Source organism: Pristis pectinata, chromosome 22 (assembly GCF_009764475.1).
Source record: "Pristis pectinata isolate sPriPec2 chromosome 22, sPriPec2.1.pri, whole genome shotgun sequence".
Classification (NCBI taxonomy): Eukaryota; Metazoa; Chordata; class Chondrichthyes; order Rhinopristiformes; family Pristidae; genus Pristis; species Pristis pectinata.
Genome location: NC_067426.1, coordinates 217,192 through 236,819, shown reverse-complemented (window position 1 = coordinate 236,819; position 19,628 = coordinate 217,192). Strand labels below are relative to the sequence as shown.

The window sequence follows — 19,628 nt, the reverse complement described above, 5'->3', positions numbered from 1 at the left end:
ATTCATCGGCATTCAAAGATTTCCCGATAGCAGAGATAAGTTGCTCGAAAGCATTCTGAGGAATAAGATATACTTACATTTGGAAAGGCAGTGGTTGATTGGGGTAGCCAGCATAGCTTTGTGCATGGGAGATCTCGTCTTATGAATTTGATTGAGCTTTTTGATGAAGTAACGAGGAAGATTGACGAGGGGAGGGTGGTAGATGTAGCATATATGGATTTCAGTGAGGCTTCTGATAAGGTTCCACATGGTAGGCTGCTCTGAAGGTTAGATCGCACGGCACACAAGGAGAGCTAGCAGATTGGATACAAAATCGGCTGGATGGTAGGAAACAGAGGGAGGTGGTGGGAGGATGTTTCTCAGACTAGAGCTCTGTGACTAGTGGTGTGCCCCAGGGGTTGATGCTGGGCCCATTGCTATTTGTCATCTTTATTAATGATTTGGGCAAGAATATACGAGGAATAGTTAGTAAGTTTACAGATGGCAAAGGTGGTGTAGTAGACAGTGAAGAGGAGTATCAAGAATTGATTGCCTGGGTGGGTGAGCTGAGGAATGGCAAATGGAATTTAATTCAGATAAGTGCAAAGTGTTACATTTTGGAAGCACAAATCAAGATAGGACTTTTACATTAAACGGTAGGGCCCTGGACACTGTTGTAGAACAGAAAGTCCTTGAAGTACAGCTGCATAATTCCCTTAAAATGGAGTCACAGGTAGATAAGGCAGTGAAGAAGGCTTTTGGCATACTGTCCTTCATCAGTCAGAGTACTGAATATGGATTATGCTGTGATTGTAAAAGACATTGGTGAGGCCACACTTGGAGTATTGTGTTCAGTTTTGGTCCTGTTATAGGAAGGATGTGATTAAACTGGAAAGGGTGCAAAAAAGATTTACAAGGATGTTGCCAGGACTTCAGGGACTGAGTTATAGGGAGAGGTTAGACAGACTGGGCCCTTACTCCTTGTAGTGTAGGTGATCTCAGAGGTATATAAGATCATAAGGAGCATGGTGAACGATCTTTTTTCCAGGGCTGGGGAATCAAAAACCAGAGTATATATTTTTAAGGATAGAGTGAAAGGTTTAGACAGGGCAGAGTTTGTAAAGTGTGTTCAGGATGGATTCCTGTCACAGTCTGTTGACAGGCTGACTAGAGGGAATGCCATATTAGATCTAGTATTAGGTAATGAACCGGGTCAGGTGACAGATCTCTCAGTGGGTGAGCATTTGGGGGACAGTGACCACCGCTCCCTAACCTTTAGCATTGTCATGGACAAGGATAGCAGCAGAGGACAGGAAGATATTTAATTGGGGAAGGGCAAATTATGAGGCTATAAGGCTAGAACTTGCGAGTGCGAATTGGGATGACATTTTTGAAGGGAAATGTACTATGGAGATGTGGTCATTGTTCAGGGATCTCTTGCAGGATGTTATGGATAAATTTGTCCTGGTGAGGCAGAGAAGAAATGGCAGAGTGAAGGAACCATGGGTGACAAGAGAGGTGGAAAATCTAGTTAGGAAGAAGAAGGCAGCATACATAAGGTTTAGGAAGCAAGGATCAGATAGGTCTCTTGAGGAATATAGGGTAGCAAGGAACAAACTCAAGAAGGGGCTGAGGAGAACAAGAAGGGGACATGAAAAGGCCTTGGCGAGTAGGGTAAAGGAAAATCCCAAGGCTTTTTTCACTTATGTGAAGAGCAGAAGAATGACAAGAGTGACGGTAGGACTGATTAGAGACAAAGGTGGGAAGATGTGCCTGGAAGCTGTGGAAGTGGGTGAGGTCCTCAATGAATACTTCTCTTCAGTATTCACCAAGGAGAGGGGCCTTGATGACGCTGAGGACAGCGTTGGTAAGGTTAATGTGCTGGAGCATGTTGATATCAAGAGGGAGGACATATTGGAGCTGTTAGAAAATATTAGGACAGATAAGTCCCCGGGGCTTGGCAGAATATTCCCCAGGCTGCTCTGCAAGGCGAGGGAGGAGATTGCTGATCCGTTGGCTAGGATCTTGGAGTCCTCGTTGTCCACGGGAATGGTACCGGAGGTATGGAGGGCGGCAAATGTTGTCCCCTTATTCAAAAAAGGAAGTAGGGATAGTCTAGGGAATTATAGACCAGTGAGCCTTACGTCTGTGGTCTATGAGCATTTAGAGAATCATGGTCTAATCAGGGCCAGCCAGCATGGCTTTACGTCTGTAGGATCTATGAGCATTTAGAGAATCATGGTCTAATCAGGGACAGCCAGCATGGCTTTGTGAAGGGAAGATCATGTCTCACAAGCCTGATAAGGTTCTTTGAGGAGGTGACCAGGAAGATTGATGAGGGTAGTGCAGTAGATGTGGTCTACATGGATTTTAGTAAGGCGTTTGACAAGGTTCCACATGGTAGGCTTCTTCAGAAGGTCAGAGGGCATGGGATCCAGGGAAGCTTGACCATGTGGATTCAGAATTGGCTTGCCTGTAGAAAGCAGAGGGTTGTGGTGGAGGGAGTCCATTCAGATTGGAGGGCTGTGACTAGTGGTGTCCCAAAAGGATCGGTTCTGGGACCTCTACTTTTCGTGATTTTTATTAATAACTTGGATGAGGGGGTAGAAGGGTGGGTTGGCAACTTTGCAGACGACACAAAGGTTGGTGGTGTTGTGGATAGTGTGGAGAACTGTCGAAGACTGCAGAGGGACATTGATAGGATGCAGAGCTGGGCTGAGAAGTGGCAGATGGAGTTCAATCCGGAGGAGTGTGAGGTGGTACACTTTGGAAGGACAAATTCCAAGGCAGAGTACAAAGTTAATGGCAACTGGGTAGTGTGGAGGAGCAGAAGGATCTGGGGGTTCATATCCACGGATCCCTGAAAGTTGACGCACAGGTGGATAGCGTAGTTAAGAAAGCTTATAGGATGTTAGCATTCATAAGTCATGGGATCGAGTTTAAGAGCCGCGAGGTAATGATGCAGCTCTACAAAACTCTGGTTAGACCACACTTAGAGTACTGTATCCAGTTCTAGTCGCCTCATTATAGGAAGGATGTGGAAGTGTTGGAAAGGGTGCAGAGGAGATTTACCAGGATGTTGCCTGATTTAGAGAGTATGCATTATGAGGAGAGACTAAGGGAGCTAGGGTTTTACTCTTTGGAGAGAAGGAGGATGAGAAGAGACATGATAGGGGTATACAAAATATTAAGAGGAATAGATAGATAGCCAGTGCCTCTTTCCCAGGGCACCAATGCTCAATGCAAGAGGGCATGGCTTTAAAGTAATGGGTGGGAAGTTCAAGGGAGATATCAGAGGGAGGTTTTTTTACCCAGAGAGTGTTTTTTTTACCCAGAGAGTGGTTGGGGCATGGAATGCGCTGCCTGACCAGTAACGCCACCCCTCCTCCTCTTCTCCCCCCTCTCCCTATCCCTTTTAAAACACTGAAATCCAGGAATATTCAGTATCCATTCCTGCCCTGGTGACAGCCAAGTCTCTGCAAGAGCCACAATATCATAGTTACTTGAATCGCCAACACATAGAAGGCTACAGACCAATTGCTGGTAAATGGGATCAGCATGGATGAGGTGCCGGAGCTTGTTTTTGTGCCATATGAATCTATGAATCTAAAATGGATTTAAGCTAGATACCTCTTCTGTCTCTTTCTATCATGCAAATTTCTTTATGAAATGGTACGTAGAACTTACAAACTCAAGTCAAGGTTTTAAACGGAATGTTTTTTACAATTCTTGGCTGTTATTGAGTTAAGAGACAGCTTTTAACCCCTCGAGCCTATTCTACAATTCAAATGCACGATTGATAATCTGCATCTTAAATCCCTTCCCTCACCAACCTCTGTAAAGTGAAGTAAACTAAAACATGCAATAAGACACTCCTCCCCTTTACCACTCGCTATTAGCACCAAACTTCTGAAATCAAAAGTGTGGGATTGTAAGTTTTACCTGTAATGTGTAATTTTCATTTCTTTTCAAGAACTCTACAAATCTTTCCACAACACCAGATGTGTTGATTACTTCATCAATGGGGGGATTTGGCTCTAGAAAGAAAAATACAAGATTTAATGAAGTATTAAATGTGTCTTTTTTTAAAATACGTCCAATATGAACTTGTCACATTTCCCTTGTATTGACTTGCAATCATGAAATATCACTGTCATACAGGATTAAGATAAATCTGAAGGCATTTTATAAGTATATTAAGGACTAAAGAACCAGGAATCTGTGCATGGAGTCAGAAGGTATGGATGAGGTTCTAAATGAATACTTTTCATTGACATTCATAAAGGAAACCAACTTTGTAGTTGGTAGATTCAGCGAAGGAGAAAGTGAAATTCTGGTGCAAGTCTCGGTAAATAAAGAGGAGGTACATGATGCTTTAGTGGGCTTAAAGGTAGATAAATCCCCAGGGCTGGATGAGATTTCCCCAGGTTGCTATGGAGGGCAAGGGAAGAGACTGCTGGGTCTCTGGCTGAGATTTTTAAACCTTCACTGACTACAACTGAGGTACCAGATGAATAGAGGACTGCAAATGTTGTCTTTCTTTTCAAGAAGGGCAACAGGGAAAAGACTGACAACTACAGATCTATAAGCCTAACATTAGTAGCCCACGGGATCCTGGATTGGCTCTGCAATAGGAGACAGAGGGTGATGGTAGAGATTTGTTTTAGTGTTTGGATGCCTGCATTAGTAGTGTTCCTCAAGGATTGTTCACCCTGTAGTGTTCACCTAGTTAACAGATGACACGAAGATTGTTAGAGTCATGGATAGTGTGGAGGGTAGTCATAGGCTACAGAGTGATATTGATCTATTGATGAGGTGGGATGATAAATGAAAGATGGAATTCAATCCAGATAAATGTGAGGTGTTGCACTTTTGGAGTACCAATGAGGCTAGGACATACAACATGAATGGTAAGGTCCTAGGGAGAACTGAGGAATAGAGGGACATTGGTGGACAGGTCCAAAGATCCTTGAAGGTAGCAGTACAGGTAGATAACATGTTTCAGCAGGCATATGGAATACTGGCCTTGATTAGTCAGGGCACTGAATACAAGAGCAGGGAGGTTATGCTCCAACTTCATTAAAAAAAATTGGTCAGACCTCAGCTACAGTACTGTGTATAGTTCAGGTCACCATACGATATGAAGGATGTGATAGCGCTGGAGGGTGCAGTGGAGATTCACCAGGATGTTGCCTGGGTGGAGAGTTTCAGTTATGGGGAGAGACTGGATCTGTTTGCCATCAAACAGTGGAGGTTAAGAGGGGACATGATTGAGATATATAAAATTATGAGCAGTAAAGATGGGTAGACTGCAGAAAACCTTTCCCCTTCCCAGAGCTAGATAAAATTAGAGGACATTGATTTAGTGTGGGAAGTGATTTAGAGGGTATCTGAGGGATACCTTTTCACCCAGAAGATGGCAAGTAGCTGGAGAGAGTGATGGAACCAGTCACTGACAGCATTTAAAAAGTGTCTACACAAGCACTTAAATTGCCTAGACATAGAAGGCTACGGGCCAAGTGCTGGAAGATGGGATTAATATAGATGGGTGCCCATTGATTAACATGGATGTTATGGGCCAAATGTGTATGCTTGTTTCCATGCTGTATGACTCTACGACTCCACTTAAAGAAAAGGGGAAAATTCTATTTACACATGCAAAACACTTATCCAGGCAGGTTTCTCTTGTATATTGGGTTTCCCATATATCATGCATAATGAGCTTAAAAAGCAAAATGGTGGTGGAGGAAATCTAAAATAAAATCAGGGGGTATCCAGCAGGTCAAGAGGTGTTTGATTTAATAATCCAAAATATAAGATACCTTTATTAGTCACATATACATCAAAACACACAGTAAAATACATCTTTTTGAGTAGTGTTCTGGGGGGCAGCTCGCAAGTGTCGCTACGCTTCTGGCGCCAACAATAGCATGCCCACAACTTCTTAACCTGTACGTCTTTGGAATGTGGGAGGAAACCAGAGCAACCAGAGGAAACCCACGCAGACATGGGGAGAACGTACATACTCCTTACAGACAGTGGCCGGATTTGAACCCGGGTCGCTGGCGCTGTAAAGCGTTACGATAGCCGCTACACTACCATGCCTGCCATTTTGTTGAACTTTAATACACTTTTTAATATCTCATTGTTTTCAACTTCTGAAAGAGACCTGAAAGCAATGTTGGGTAGTTCATTAAAACTCTCATTGTGCAAGAGAGCAATGTAGTTATCAGAGGGTTAAAATAGCCATCAGAGAATAGAGGAAAAGGAAGTGTGTACAGCCTTAATAGATACTGACAAGGATTGTTAATGGTCTGTGAAGCTCTCCGAGTAGGTTATGAAAACATAAGCATGAAGATAGAGTCATAGAGTTGCACAGCACAGAAATGGACCCTTCAGCCCACCACATCAACACCAATCGTTATACCTAGCCATACTAATCCATTAGTTGGCATTCAGCGCATAGCATTCTATGCCTTGGCCATTCAAGTGCCTGTCTAGATGCCTCCTGAATGTTGTGATTTTATCTGCCTCCATCACTTCCTCTGGCAGCACGCTCCAGATGTCAACCACCTCCATGTTGAAAACTTTCTCCTTTGATCCCCTCTAAACCTTCTCCATTTCTCCTTAAACCTAGGCCCTCTTGATTTAGATACCCCAATGAAAAAAGTATTCTTACTACCGATCGTATCTCTGCCTCTCAATTTTATATACCTCTATCAAGTCACCCCTCAACCTCCTCCACTCCAGGGGGAAGAAATCCAGCCTATCCAATCTCTCCTTAAAACTAAAGTCCTCCAATGCAAGCAACATCCTGGTGAATCACCTCTGCACACCCCCACCCCCACCCCACCAAGCACAATTACATACCCCCTATCATGTGGCAACCAAAACGGCACATAACTAACGTTTTGTACAATTGTAACATGACACTCTAATTCTTATTTTCTGTGTCCCAGCCACTGAAGGCAAGCATGCCATATGCTTTCTTCACTCTATTCATTCATGTTAGAACTATGGAGTTGTACCCCAAAGTCTCTCTTTCCTAGGACCCTACCATTTACAGTGTATGTCTTACCCTTATTTTACTTCCCAAATATATCACCTTCACCATCTGACATTGCTCCACCCAACTCTCTAGCTGATCTATATCATGCTGTAATCTTAAACAACCTTCTTAGCTATTTATGACACCACTAATTTTTGTGTCATCTGCAAATGCACTAATCATACCTTCTGCATTCACATCCAACTCCCTATTATTTATCACAAGCATCAAGGGTCCTATCCCTATTGCCCTTCTTGAATAAAGGAACAACATAAGCTTGCCTCCAGACTTCTGGTAATTCATACAAAGATTACCCCTTTGATATTTTAGGGGACCTACCCTTTTCTTAGTCACCCTCTTACTGCTAATACTTGTAGAATGTCTTGGGATTCTCCTTAATCTTTCCTGCCAAAGATATTTCATTGCCCCGCTTTACCCTCCTAACTTCTTTCTTCAGTTCTCTCCTAAACCCCTTATATTGGCCAAGGGGCTCACTTGTTTTCAGTTGCCTATACCTGTCATATGCTTCCTTTTTTTTCCATCAATGCCTCAATATTCTCAATCCTTCAGGTTAAGACCCTGCATCAGGACCAACAGGGAGCGGGAAAGATTGCTAGTACGTAGTAGTACATAGGGGGCTGGGATACAAACTGGTGGGTGTAGGAGGAACTAGGTGGGGAGGGACAGATGGAATCAGGTTGCGGGGTGGATGGGGGAAAGGGATGAAAAAAGGAAGAGAACTAGGTGGATAGGCAAGTGCGTGTGGGAAGGGTTTAATTAAAATTGGAAAATTTAATATTCATACCATTGGGTTGTAAGCTACCAAGGCGAAATCCAAGTTGCTGTTCTTCCAATTTGCATTTGGCCTCTCTGTAGAAATGGAGAAGGCTAAGGACAGACAGGTCAGTGATAGAGTGGGAAGGACCAACAAAATAACATACAGCTGGAAGCTCGAGATGTCGGTTGCAGACAGGTTACACATCATTTTAACTTTCCTTCCCATCCTCACACTGACCTGTTTATCCTCGACCTTCTCCACTGCTATGGAGAGGCCAGACACAAAATGGAAGAACAGCTTCTCATAGTCTGCTGAGTAGCAAATGGTATAATATTGAACTTTATAATTTCAGGTAACCCACACTGCCAGTGTTCTTCTCCCACACACACTTGCCTGTCCATCTAGTTTTCATAACCCTTTGTTTAACCTTGCCATCTCCTCGCCCCACCTGGTTCTAACTATGCATCATCCCCTTCCCATATGGTTCTACTTGTCACCTATCAGCCTCTGTTCCAACCACTCCTTCACCTGGTTCCATCTTCCCATCATCCCCTCCCCATATGGTTCCACCTATCACCTACCAACCTCTATCCCATGCAATCTTTCCTGTTCCCTCTCAATCCTGATGCAAGGTCTCGATCTGAAATGTTGACATACACCTTTTGCCTCAACAGATGCTGCTTGATCTGCCAAGTTCTTTTAATGTCTGTTTTTTGTTCTAGATTCCAGCATCTGCAGTCTCTTTTGTCTTGAGGTTTCCATCTTTGCCTTTCAATCTTATAGGTACACATTGGACCTGAGCTCTTACTATCTTGCTTTTAAAAGACTACCACCTGTTGGTTATTGTCATACCTGCAAGCAGCTCCAGCCAATCTAATTCTGCCAGGTCTCATGCTAATGAAATCAATTTACGATCATAACGTGAGGACCAACCTTATCCCTTTATGTAACTACCTTGAAACCAAAAGAATTATGAACACCATTCCCAAAATGTTCCTCCTCTGAAACTTCCACCACTTGGCCAGCTTCATTTCCCAGTATAATGCCGAGTACAGCCCTATCTCTAGTAGAACTCTCTATATATTGTCTCACAAAACTCTCCTGGATGCACTTTACAAATTCCGCTCCATCTAAGCCCCTTGCACAAAGGCAATCCCAGTCAACAGAGAAACTTAAAATCTCCCACTACTATAAGCCTATTGCATTTGCACTTCTGTGTTTTGTCTATAGAGCTGCTTCTCTACCTCCACAGCAGCTTCTTAAAGGAGCAAATCTCCAAATTCAGAATCAGGTTTACGGTCACTGACTTTTATGTCATGAAATTTGTTGTTTTGCAGCAGCAATACAAGTGCAAAGGAAAGGAATAATAAGGTAGTGTTCATGGACCGTTCGGAAATCTGATGGCGGAGAGGAAGAAGCTGTTCCTAAGTCGCTGAGTGAGGCTCCTGTACCTCCTCCCTGATGGTAGTAACAAGAAGAGGGCATGTGCCAGATGGTGAGGGTCCTTAGTGATGGATGCCGCCTCTTGAAGATGTCCTTGATGCTGGGGAGAGTTGTGCTCGTGATGGAGCTGGCTGAATCTACAATGCTCTGCAGTCTGTTGCAATCCTGTGCATTGCATCAGGCTGTGATGCAGCAGTCAGAATGATCTCCACTTTACATCTATTAAAGTTTGCAAGAGTCTTTGGTGACGTACCCGATCTCCTCAAACTCCGAACGAAGTAGAGCCTCTTGCATGCCTTCTTCGTGCATAAGATGAGGGGCAATACCCCAGTGTAACATCCTCCCAGCTTAACTAAGTGGCAGTAATGAACTGGAAAGTTAGCTTGCGTTACCAAGACTAAAAGTCTCTGAGGCCAAATAAACTGCAAGCAACAAAACAGTAGTCATCTGATTGTAGTACAAGAAACAGCAACTAATTCAACTCCCATGGTATCTAAGATTTAAATGGTAGGCAGAAGAATTAGCTGTTACTAACAATAACTAACAGAAGAATATCTAAGTGATCAGAATTGATCATTAGACCCATGTGGAGAGTGAGGTTCTTCTTCAAACTATCAAGAGCAATCAAGTCTACACTCCACTGTACCCAAAATAAAAGCAGAAAATTCTGGAAACACTCAGCAGGTCAGGCAGCCTTTGTGGGAAGTGAAATAGAATTAACATTTCAGGTCCGAGATCTTCTTCATTTCATTTTAGATTTCCAGCACCTGAAGTATTTTTGATACTAATATGTACCTAATTGGCTCAGTACTAATAACTATAATGCTGCACAATTGGTAAAGTCTAAAGTGGAGATGATTCTGTGGCAGCCAATAGTCTAGCATCGCAGGACAAAGATGGACTAGACTTGAGATGGACATCAATATGAATCCATCTCACTGGAAAAGAACATAGGGAATAGGAGGCAGGTCGGTCTAGGAAACAGGATTTAACTCCACAACAAACCCTGAAACATTCATGTAACTTGGGATCAGGGAGAGATCCTAGGACCAACATTCGCAATAAGAGAGCCTGTGTCTGGGACTCAGAGAACAAAGGGAAGCCATGTCTCAACTGAGAATGACCACCTCATGTCTCGATGAACATTATACTGTACAAGATGTGAATGCTTGGCACCCAAGGACACTACGTAAATTGCAAAAATGTGGTAGAGAAACTTGCAACATTTTTTATGATTCCAAGAAGTATTAGGTTAATCCTAAGAAATTAACAAAAGTCAAAGTTTACTGTCAAGGGTCATACAGGAAACTCCTTTCCTTTTTCAATCCTTTTATTAATTTTCAAATTAGTACAGAATAATATATATAACATTAGTAATTATACACATGGTGTAAAGAGATCAGGATGGCAATCATAACAGTTAATACAGCACAACTCAGAAAAGGAATATAATGCAAGAAATAAAAGCAGAATAGGCGATTTGGTGCCTTGAGTCTGCTCCATCATTTCATAAGAACGTAGAACAGTCCAGCACAGGAAAAGGCACTTTGCCCATGATATGCCAAACCAACTGGACACCTAATTAAACCAATCCCTTCTGCCTTCACAATATCCATATCCCTCCATTCTCTGCACATTCATGTACCTGTCTAAGAGCCTCTTAAATATTTCTATTCTATTTGCCTCTATTACCACCCCTGGCAACGCATTCTAGGCACCCGCCACTGTGTAAAAAACTTGCCCCGCACATCTCCTTTGAACTTCCCCTTCTTACCTTAAATGCATGCCCTCTAGTATTAGACATTTCAACCCTGGGAAAAAGATACAGGTTGTCTACTCTACCTATGCCTCTCATAATCTTATAGACTTCGATCAGATCCCCCCTCAGCCTTCGCCACTCCAGAGAAAACAACCCAAGTTTGTCCAACTTCTCCTCAGAGAACATGCCCTCTAATCCAGGCAACATCCAACTTAAGCCTCTCTAGCACCCCTCCAAAGCCAGCATATTCTTCCTGTAATGAGGTGACCAGAATTGAATATGATGCTCCAGATGTGGCCTAACCAAGGTTTTATAAAGCTGCAACGTAACTTCCCGACTCTCGAACTCAATGCCTTGACTAATCAAGCCAAGCATACCATACGCCTTGTTAACTACCCTAGCAACTTGTGCAGCCACTTTCAGGGAGCTATGGACTTGGACCCCTAGATCCCTCTGTACATCAACACTGTTAAGGGGCTTGCCATTAACAGAGTACTGTCCCAAAAGATCATAGCTGATTTCTTACCTCAGTGCTACTTTACTGCAGTATCCTATAATCCTTCATTCCCTCTATACTCAAGAAAATCTATCTTGAATATCTATCTTGAGGCTTCCAAAGTCCTCTTGAGTAGAGAATTCCAAAGATTCACACCCCACTGGTGAAATGTTATTCCATCTCTGTCCTGAATGACCCTTATCTTGAAACCAGAACCCCTGGTTCTAAGCACCCCAGCCACAGGAAACATCAATTCTTCATCTACCCTGTCAAGCCTCATAAAATTTTTGTATGTTTCAATGAGATCACCTCTCAATCTTCTGAACCTACAGTACACACTGAGTCTTCTTAATTGCTCCTCATACAATAAACCAATCATACCAGCAAATCAACCTGGTGAGCCTTTGCTGTACTCAGCCTATTGCAAGTACACTGTATGTTCCAACCTCAATAACTGAGCTGTAGTAAGCAGATGACACTTGTAATGCGCATCTTTGGAGGCCAAGCTCCAAGTCATCACTGACTTATTCACTAAAGCAATCAGGATGATGGGCCTTGCACTCAATATTCACAAAACAAAGGTCACAAACTCCTGTTGTACAATACCAGCCTCCTACCAGTATCTATACTTCAGGAGCTATCTCTCAGCAAAGGCAGACATTGACGATAGAACTCAGTGCATCAGCTGAGTCTTGGCCAAATGAGGATAAGGGTGTTTGTAGATCAAAACCTCAAACTTGGCACAAAACTGATGGTTTACCAGGCAGTAATGATCAATACTCTCTCATATACTTCTGAGGTTTGTACCACCTCGAAGCACCGAAGAGATAACACCAAAGCCATCTTCACACAATCCTCCAAATACACTGGAAGGATAATCGAACCAATGACAACATCCTCTCCCAGACCACTAACTCCAGATTGATGTCCAAATTACACTCAGCTGACTTCTTTGGCAGGCCACATCACTCACATGCCCACAAGATTCCCAAAACAGACACTTTATTCTGAGTTCTGTCACAGAAGTAAATTACCAGTTAGACAGATGAAAAGATTCAAAGATGTACAAGACATTTTCAAAGACTCCTTTAAAAAATGCAATGTCCCCACCGAGTCCTGGGAATCCCTGGCCCATGACCACTCTAAGAGCAGAAAGAGAACTTGGGTAGACACTAAATACCTTGAGTCCATGTGCCAGGAGCATATGGAAGCCCAGAATAAAAGATATCAACAGCTCACCAAATATCCAGTTGCCCATCCTGTTAGGTACTTCCTGTCCCAATTGTGGTTGTGTATGCTGATCCCACACTGGCTTCATCAGTCAACTCAGGATCAGAGAGGACGCAAGTCATCCTCTACCCCAAGGAACTGCCAAAGGTTTGGAAACCAGGTCTATACATAATGTTTCAAATGCAGTCTCAACAGTGCTCAAAATAATTGGATCAAGACATTGCTACTCTTGTACTCAAAATCCTCTTGCAATACAGGTCAACATACCATTTGCCTTACTGTTTGCTGAATCTGCACATTAATTTACAATGATTCATGTACAGGTCACCCAGGTCCCTCCAATCACCTATACCATTAAATCTGACATAATTTAAGAAATTCTCTGCCTATTTTTCGACTCTATTTTCCATGTATCTTGTCCTTGTCCAACCAAATTCCCCTGAAGCCCCTCTTGATCCTCATGGCCCAACTGGCAACAAGCTTTGTATAATCTGCAAACCTCAATATCGTACACTTAATTCCCTTATCCACAGTATTAATATAGATTGTGAACAGTTGAGGCACTAGAAATGATCCCTGCTGCAACCCAGCCTGTTATTTCCTACTCTTTTTCAGTCTATTAACCAATCTTCAATCCATTCCAATGTATAATCCCAATACTATGCTCTCTAATTTTGTTTAATTATCTCTTTGGGTGGCACCTTATTAATGGCCTCCTGAAATTCCACATACACTCTATCATGACTTACCCTGCCACAGAGAATCTCAAAAAATTTGAACAGATATGTGAAATATGATTTTCCTTTCATAAATCCATGTCAACTTTGACCAATCCTACTATTATTTTCAAGTGCCCTGTTACTACTTTGTTAATAATAGATTCTAGCATTTCCCCCACTACTGTCAAATCTCTTACCTTCTAATCTGTGGGAACTGTTCTGGTATCTAAGGAATTTTGAAAGATTAACAACCAGTACATTCATTATCTCCACAACTCCACCTTCAAAACTATAGAGTAAGTTATCGGGTCCAGAGGAATCCAAATTTTTTTTCTTTCCTTTCATTCCCATTAATCTTTCCCAGTCTAATCTTTTTAAACACTGGTGATTTCTTTGATCTGTTCATTTTCCCTAGACCCATAGTCTTTCAATATTTCCAGATGGTCTTCTAGGTCTTCTGTGCAAAGTCAGACATGAGAAATGTTCAATTTTCCTGCTACTACCTTATTTCCCAATATAATTTCTTCTGCCTTTATCAGTAAGAAAGCCACATTAACTTTACCTCTCATCTACATTGGAGAAAGAAATGCCAGACTGGACGACTGTTTTGCAAACACCTATGTTCAGTCCACCAGATCTCTCAGAGCTCCTGTTGCTTGCTACTTAATTCTCCATCTCTGTCTGTGGCCTCCTGCACTGTTATAAAACTGCCCGAATATATATTTGAAGAATAGCACCTCATATTCTGTCTGGCACTTTCAAGCCTTCCAAACTCAATTCTAAATTCTACAACTTCAGATAACTTGCTTCCTCTGTCTGTACAGAACCAACCATTTCTGTCATAAGTCATCCAGCTGCAAATTTAACTCAGTTTTTCTCACTCCATTAGCACTGACTGACTGCTGGACACGTTCTATAATCCTGCATTTCAAACTTCTCACGTGCCTTTATCTGTTTTCTCACTTTCCAACTGTCCTCTTCTCATTGCTTTTGTTCTTTTTTTTCTCTAACTGCCCCCATTAACCAGATGACCTATACAACATCCCCGCAACAACCTTGGTCTCATCCTAACAGAGATTTTCCCTTTGTCTTATCTGTCCCTCCTCCACCTTCTTTGCCACTTAAAACTAACTTGCTTTCCCTCTTTCACAGTCCTCAGGCTTACTGCATCTTTGGTGAAGTTATATCTTTAACTTCTCTTCATAACCAAGGCTAGACCACTTTCTCTTTTTTTTTGTTGCCTTAGAAGGATATATAAAACTTGTAAACTATGTATAAATTCTTTAAAAGATTAGCCATTGCCTGTTTGCTATCAAGCCTTTAATGTGGTTTCCTAATCTACCAAAGCCAATTCATGGCTTCATAATTTGCAACCCTGGTACCTGATGCAACTAAATTACTTTGTCTATATGTAAAATTGGATCATATTATGATTTCTTTTCCTTGAAGGCTCTTAAACTATCAGATCACTAATTAATCTTTGTCAAAATTGGATCTAAAATAACTTGCTCCCTTGTTAGTTCCACCACATACTGATTGGAAAATTCTCATATACACTCCATAATTCACTCCCAACATCAATAAAGATCATTTAGAACCATAGAACACTACAGCACAGAAAACAGGCCATTCGGCCCTTCTAGTCTGTGCCGAAACGGTATTCCGCTGGTTCCATTTACCTGCACCCAGTCCATAACCCTCCAGACCTCTCCCATCCATGTATCTATCCAATTTATTCTTAAAACTCAAGAGTGAGCCCGCATTTACTACATCAGATGGCAGCCCGTTCCATATTCCCACCACTCTTTGAGTGAAGAAGCTCCCCCTAATGGTCCCCCTAAACTTTTCCCCTTTCACCCTAAAGCCATGTCCTCTCATACTTATCTCTCCTAATCTACGTGGAAAGAGCCTCCTCGCATTAACTCTGTCTATACCCCTCATAATAAATCTCCCCTCATTCTTCTGCGCTCCAAGGAATAAAGTCCTAACCTGTTCAATCTTTCCCTGTAACTGAACTCCTGAAGACCCAGCAACATTCTAGTAAATCTCCTCTGCACTCTTTCAATCTTACAAATATAGTTTCCTATAGTTAGGTGACAAGAACTGCACACAATACTCCAAATTTGGCCTCACCAATGTCTCACACAACCTCACCATAACATCCCAACTCCTATACTCAATAATTTGATTTAAGAATGCCAGGATGCCAAAAGCCTTCTTTACAACTCTGTCTACCTGCGATGCCACTTTCAGGGAATTATGTATCTGAACTCCCAGATCCCTTTGTTCCTCCGCACTCCTCAGTGCCCTACCATTTACTGTGTATGTCCTACCTTGATTTGTCCTTCCAAAATGCAACACCTCACACTTGTCTGCATTAAATTCCATCTGCCATTTTCTGGCCCATTCTTCCAGTTGGTTCAGATCCCTCTGCAAGCTTTGAAAACCTTCCTCGCTGTCCACTACGCCTCCAATCTTAGTATCATCAGCAAACTTGCTGATCCAATTTACCACATTATCATCTCGATCATTGATATAGACAACAAACAACAATGGCCCCAGCACAGATCCCTGAGGCACACCACTAGTCACAGGCCTCCAGTCTGAGAAACAATCATCCACTACCACTCTCTGTCTTCTCCCACACAGCCAATTTCGAATCCAGTTTACAACCTTTCCATGGATACCTAGTGTCTGAACCTTCTGAACTAATCTCCCATGTGGGACTTTATCAAAGGCCTTACTAAAGTCCATGTAGACAACATCCACAGCCTTTCCTTCATCTACTTTCTTGGTAACCTCCTCGAAAAACTCTACAAGATTTGTTAAACACGATCTACCACACACAAAGCCATGCTGACTATCCTTAATCAGCCCTTGGCTATCTAAATACATGTATATCCAATCTCTCAGAACACCTTCCAATAATTTACCCACTACTGATGTCAGGCTCACTGGCCTGTAATTACCTAGTTTACTTTTAGATCCTTTTTTAAACAATGGAACTACATGAGCTACCCTCCAGTCCTCCAGCACTGCACCCGTGGCTAAGGACATTTTAAATATATCTGCCAGGGCCCCTGCAATTTCTACACTTGTCTCTCTCAATGTCCAAGGAAATATCTTATCAGGCCCGGGGGATTTATCTACCCTTATTCACTGTAAAGCAGCAAGCACCTCCTCCTCTTTAATCTCTATATGTTCCATGACATTATTGCCTGTTTCCCTTCCTTCCATATCCACTATGCCAGTTTCCTGAGTAAATACTGATGCAAAAAAACTGTTTAAGATCTCCCCCATCTCCTGAGGCTCCACACATAGACGACCACTCTGATCTTCTAGGGGACCAATTTTATCCCTTACTATCCTTTTACTCTTCATATACTTGTAGAAACCCTTTGGATTTACCTTCACATTATCTGCCAAAGCAACCTCATGTCTTCTTTTTGCCTTCCTGATTTCCTTCTTCAGTATTTTCTTACATTTTCTATACTCTTCAAGTACCTCATTTGTTCCTAGTTGCCTATACCTGCTATACACCTCTCTCTTTTTCTTAACCAGATCACCAATATCCCTTGAAAACCAAGGTTCCCTATGCTTGTTAACTTTGCCTTTAATGCTGACAGGAACATGCAAACTCTGCACTCTCAAAATTTCGCCTTTGAAGGCCTTCCACTTACTGAGCACATCCTTCCCAGAAAACAACTTATCCCAATCCACTCTTCTTAGATCCTTTCCCATTTCCACAAAATTGGCCTTTCTCCAATTTAGAACCTCAACCCGAGGACCAGACCTGTCCTTATACATAATTAACTTGAAACAAATGACATTATGGTCACTGTACCCAAAATGCTCACCTACACATACTTCTGTCACCTGACCTGCCTGGTTCCCTAATAGGAAATCAAGTATTGCATTCTTTCTCGTTGGTACCTCTATATATTGATTTAGAAAACTTTCCTGAACACATTTGACAAATTCCAAGCCATCCAGCCCTTTCATAGTGTGGGAGTCCCAGTCAATATGTGGAAAGTTAAAATCCCCTATTACAACTTTCTGTTTCTTACATCGGTCTGCTATCTCACTACAGATTTGTTCCTCCAATTCTCTCTGATTATTGGGCGGTCTATAATACAACCTTATTAGTGTGGCCACACCTTTCCTGTTCCTCAGCTCCACCCATATGGCCTCAGCAGACGAGCCCTCCGGGCTGTCCTGTCTACGCACAGCTGTGATATTTTCCCTGACCAGTAATGCCACTCCTCCCCCTTTCATCCCTCCCCCTCTATCACATCTGAAACAACGGAACCCCGGAACATTAAGCTGCCAGTCCTGCCCTTCCTGCATCCAAGTCTCACTAATAGCAATAATGTCGTAATCCCACGTGCCAATCCACGCCCTAAGCTCATCTGCTTTACCTACAATACTTCTTGCATTGAAATAGATGCACCTGAGAACATTTCTATCACGTACAAACCTTTGATTTCTGTCGATACCTGCAGTCCTCACATGATCTTATTCCTCCTCCGCATCACTATCTGCTCTAACTCTCTGGTTCTCCTCCCCCTGCAAATCATTTGGTTTGTCCATTGCATTTGCAGCTCCAAATCCCTTAAATATCATATTATCCGTATTACATATCCCTTTAATTGTCAGATTTATACTTTGTCATTACCATTTTCTACCCATATCCATTTCTTAGTTCCACCTAAACTGATTCTACTTCTCAGTTTTTGAACTCAGACTCATTTTCTACATTCCCTGTATGGGTAAATTGGTTTATTATTGTCACATGTACTGAGGTAGTGAAAAACTTTGTTTTGCATGCTATCCATACAAATCATTTCATTACAAGGGCAAGGGGGCATTAAACGAGGGGGCATAATTGTCCCATGGCAACAATGGCTAAAACGAGGGGACATAATTTTAAGGTGATTGGAGGAAGGTATAAGGGGGATGTCAGGGGTAAGTTTTTTAAACACAGAGTGTGGAACGCACTGCCGGCAGAGGTTGTGGGGGCAGATACATTAGGGACATTTAAAAGACTCTTAGATAGACACATGAATGATAGAAAAATAGGGGGCTATGTGGGAGGGAAGGGTTAGTTAGATCTTAGAGCAAGATAAAATGTCAGCACAACATTGTGGGCCGAAGGGCCTGTACTGTGCTGTAGTGTTCTATGTTCCACAACAGTGCATTGAGGTAGTATAAGGGAAAACAATAACAGGATGCAGAATGAAGTGTTACAATTACAGAGAAAGTGCAGTGCAGGCAGACAATAAGGTGCAAAGCCATAATGAAGTAGACTGTGAGGTCAAGAGTCACAAGATCACACAAGATAAAGGAGCAGAAGTAGGCCATTCGGCCCCTTCGTATCATACTAGTGGACCGTTCAATAGTCTTATAACAGCAGAATAGAAGCTGGATTCCATGATGTGCTGAGCTGTATCCACAACTCTCTGCACTTTCTTGCGGTCATGGGCAGAGCAGATGCCATACCAAGCCGTGATGCATCTAGATAGGATGTTTCCTATGGTGCATCGATAAAAATTAGTGAGGGTCAAAGGAGACATGCCAAATTTCTTTAGCCTCCTGAGGAAGTAGAGGCATTGGTGAGCTTTCTTGGCCATGGCATCTATGTGGATGGACCAGGACAGGCTATTGGTGATGTTCACTTCCAGGAACTTGAAGCTTTCAACCCTCTCAGTTTGTTGATATAAACAGAAGTATGTGCACCGCACCCACATCCCCCCCCCCCGCCCCCCCCCCCAACTTCCTGAAGTCAATGACCAGCTCTTTTGTTTTGTTGACATTGAGGGTAAGGTTGTTGTCATGACACCATGTCACTAGGTTCTCTATCTCCTTCCTGTACTCCAAGATGAGAGGTGACCTGATAGAGATGTACAAGATGACAAGAGGCATAGATCAAGTGGACAGCCGAAGACATTTTCCCAGGGTGGAAATGGCTAACACAAGGAGGCATAATTTTAAGGAGATTGGAGGAAAGTACAGGGGGGATATAAGAGGTAAGTTTTTTTTACACAGAGAGTGGTGGGTGTGTGGAACGTGCTACCAGGGGTGCTGGTAGAGGCAGATACATTAGGGACGTTTAAGAGACTCTTAGATAGGCACATGGATGATAGAAAAGTGGAGGGGTATGTGGGAAGGAATGGTTA

At 42.5% G+C, this 19,628-nt stretch overlaps 1 protein-coding gene across 1 annotated transcript in view; it reads right to left on the bottom strand.

Annotated features, from left to right (window-relative positions):
• The window catches only part of LOC127581604 (importin subunit alpha-7-like), a 127,086-nt gene that overhangs the window by 49,308 nt on the left and 58,150 nt on the right, over positions 1-19,628 (bottom strand). The window contains 1 exon segment of the mRNA XM_052036106.1: positions 3,922-4,016. Within this exon segment, the coding sequence (XP_051892066.1) occupies positions 3,922-4,016 (95 nt within the window).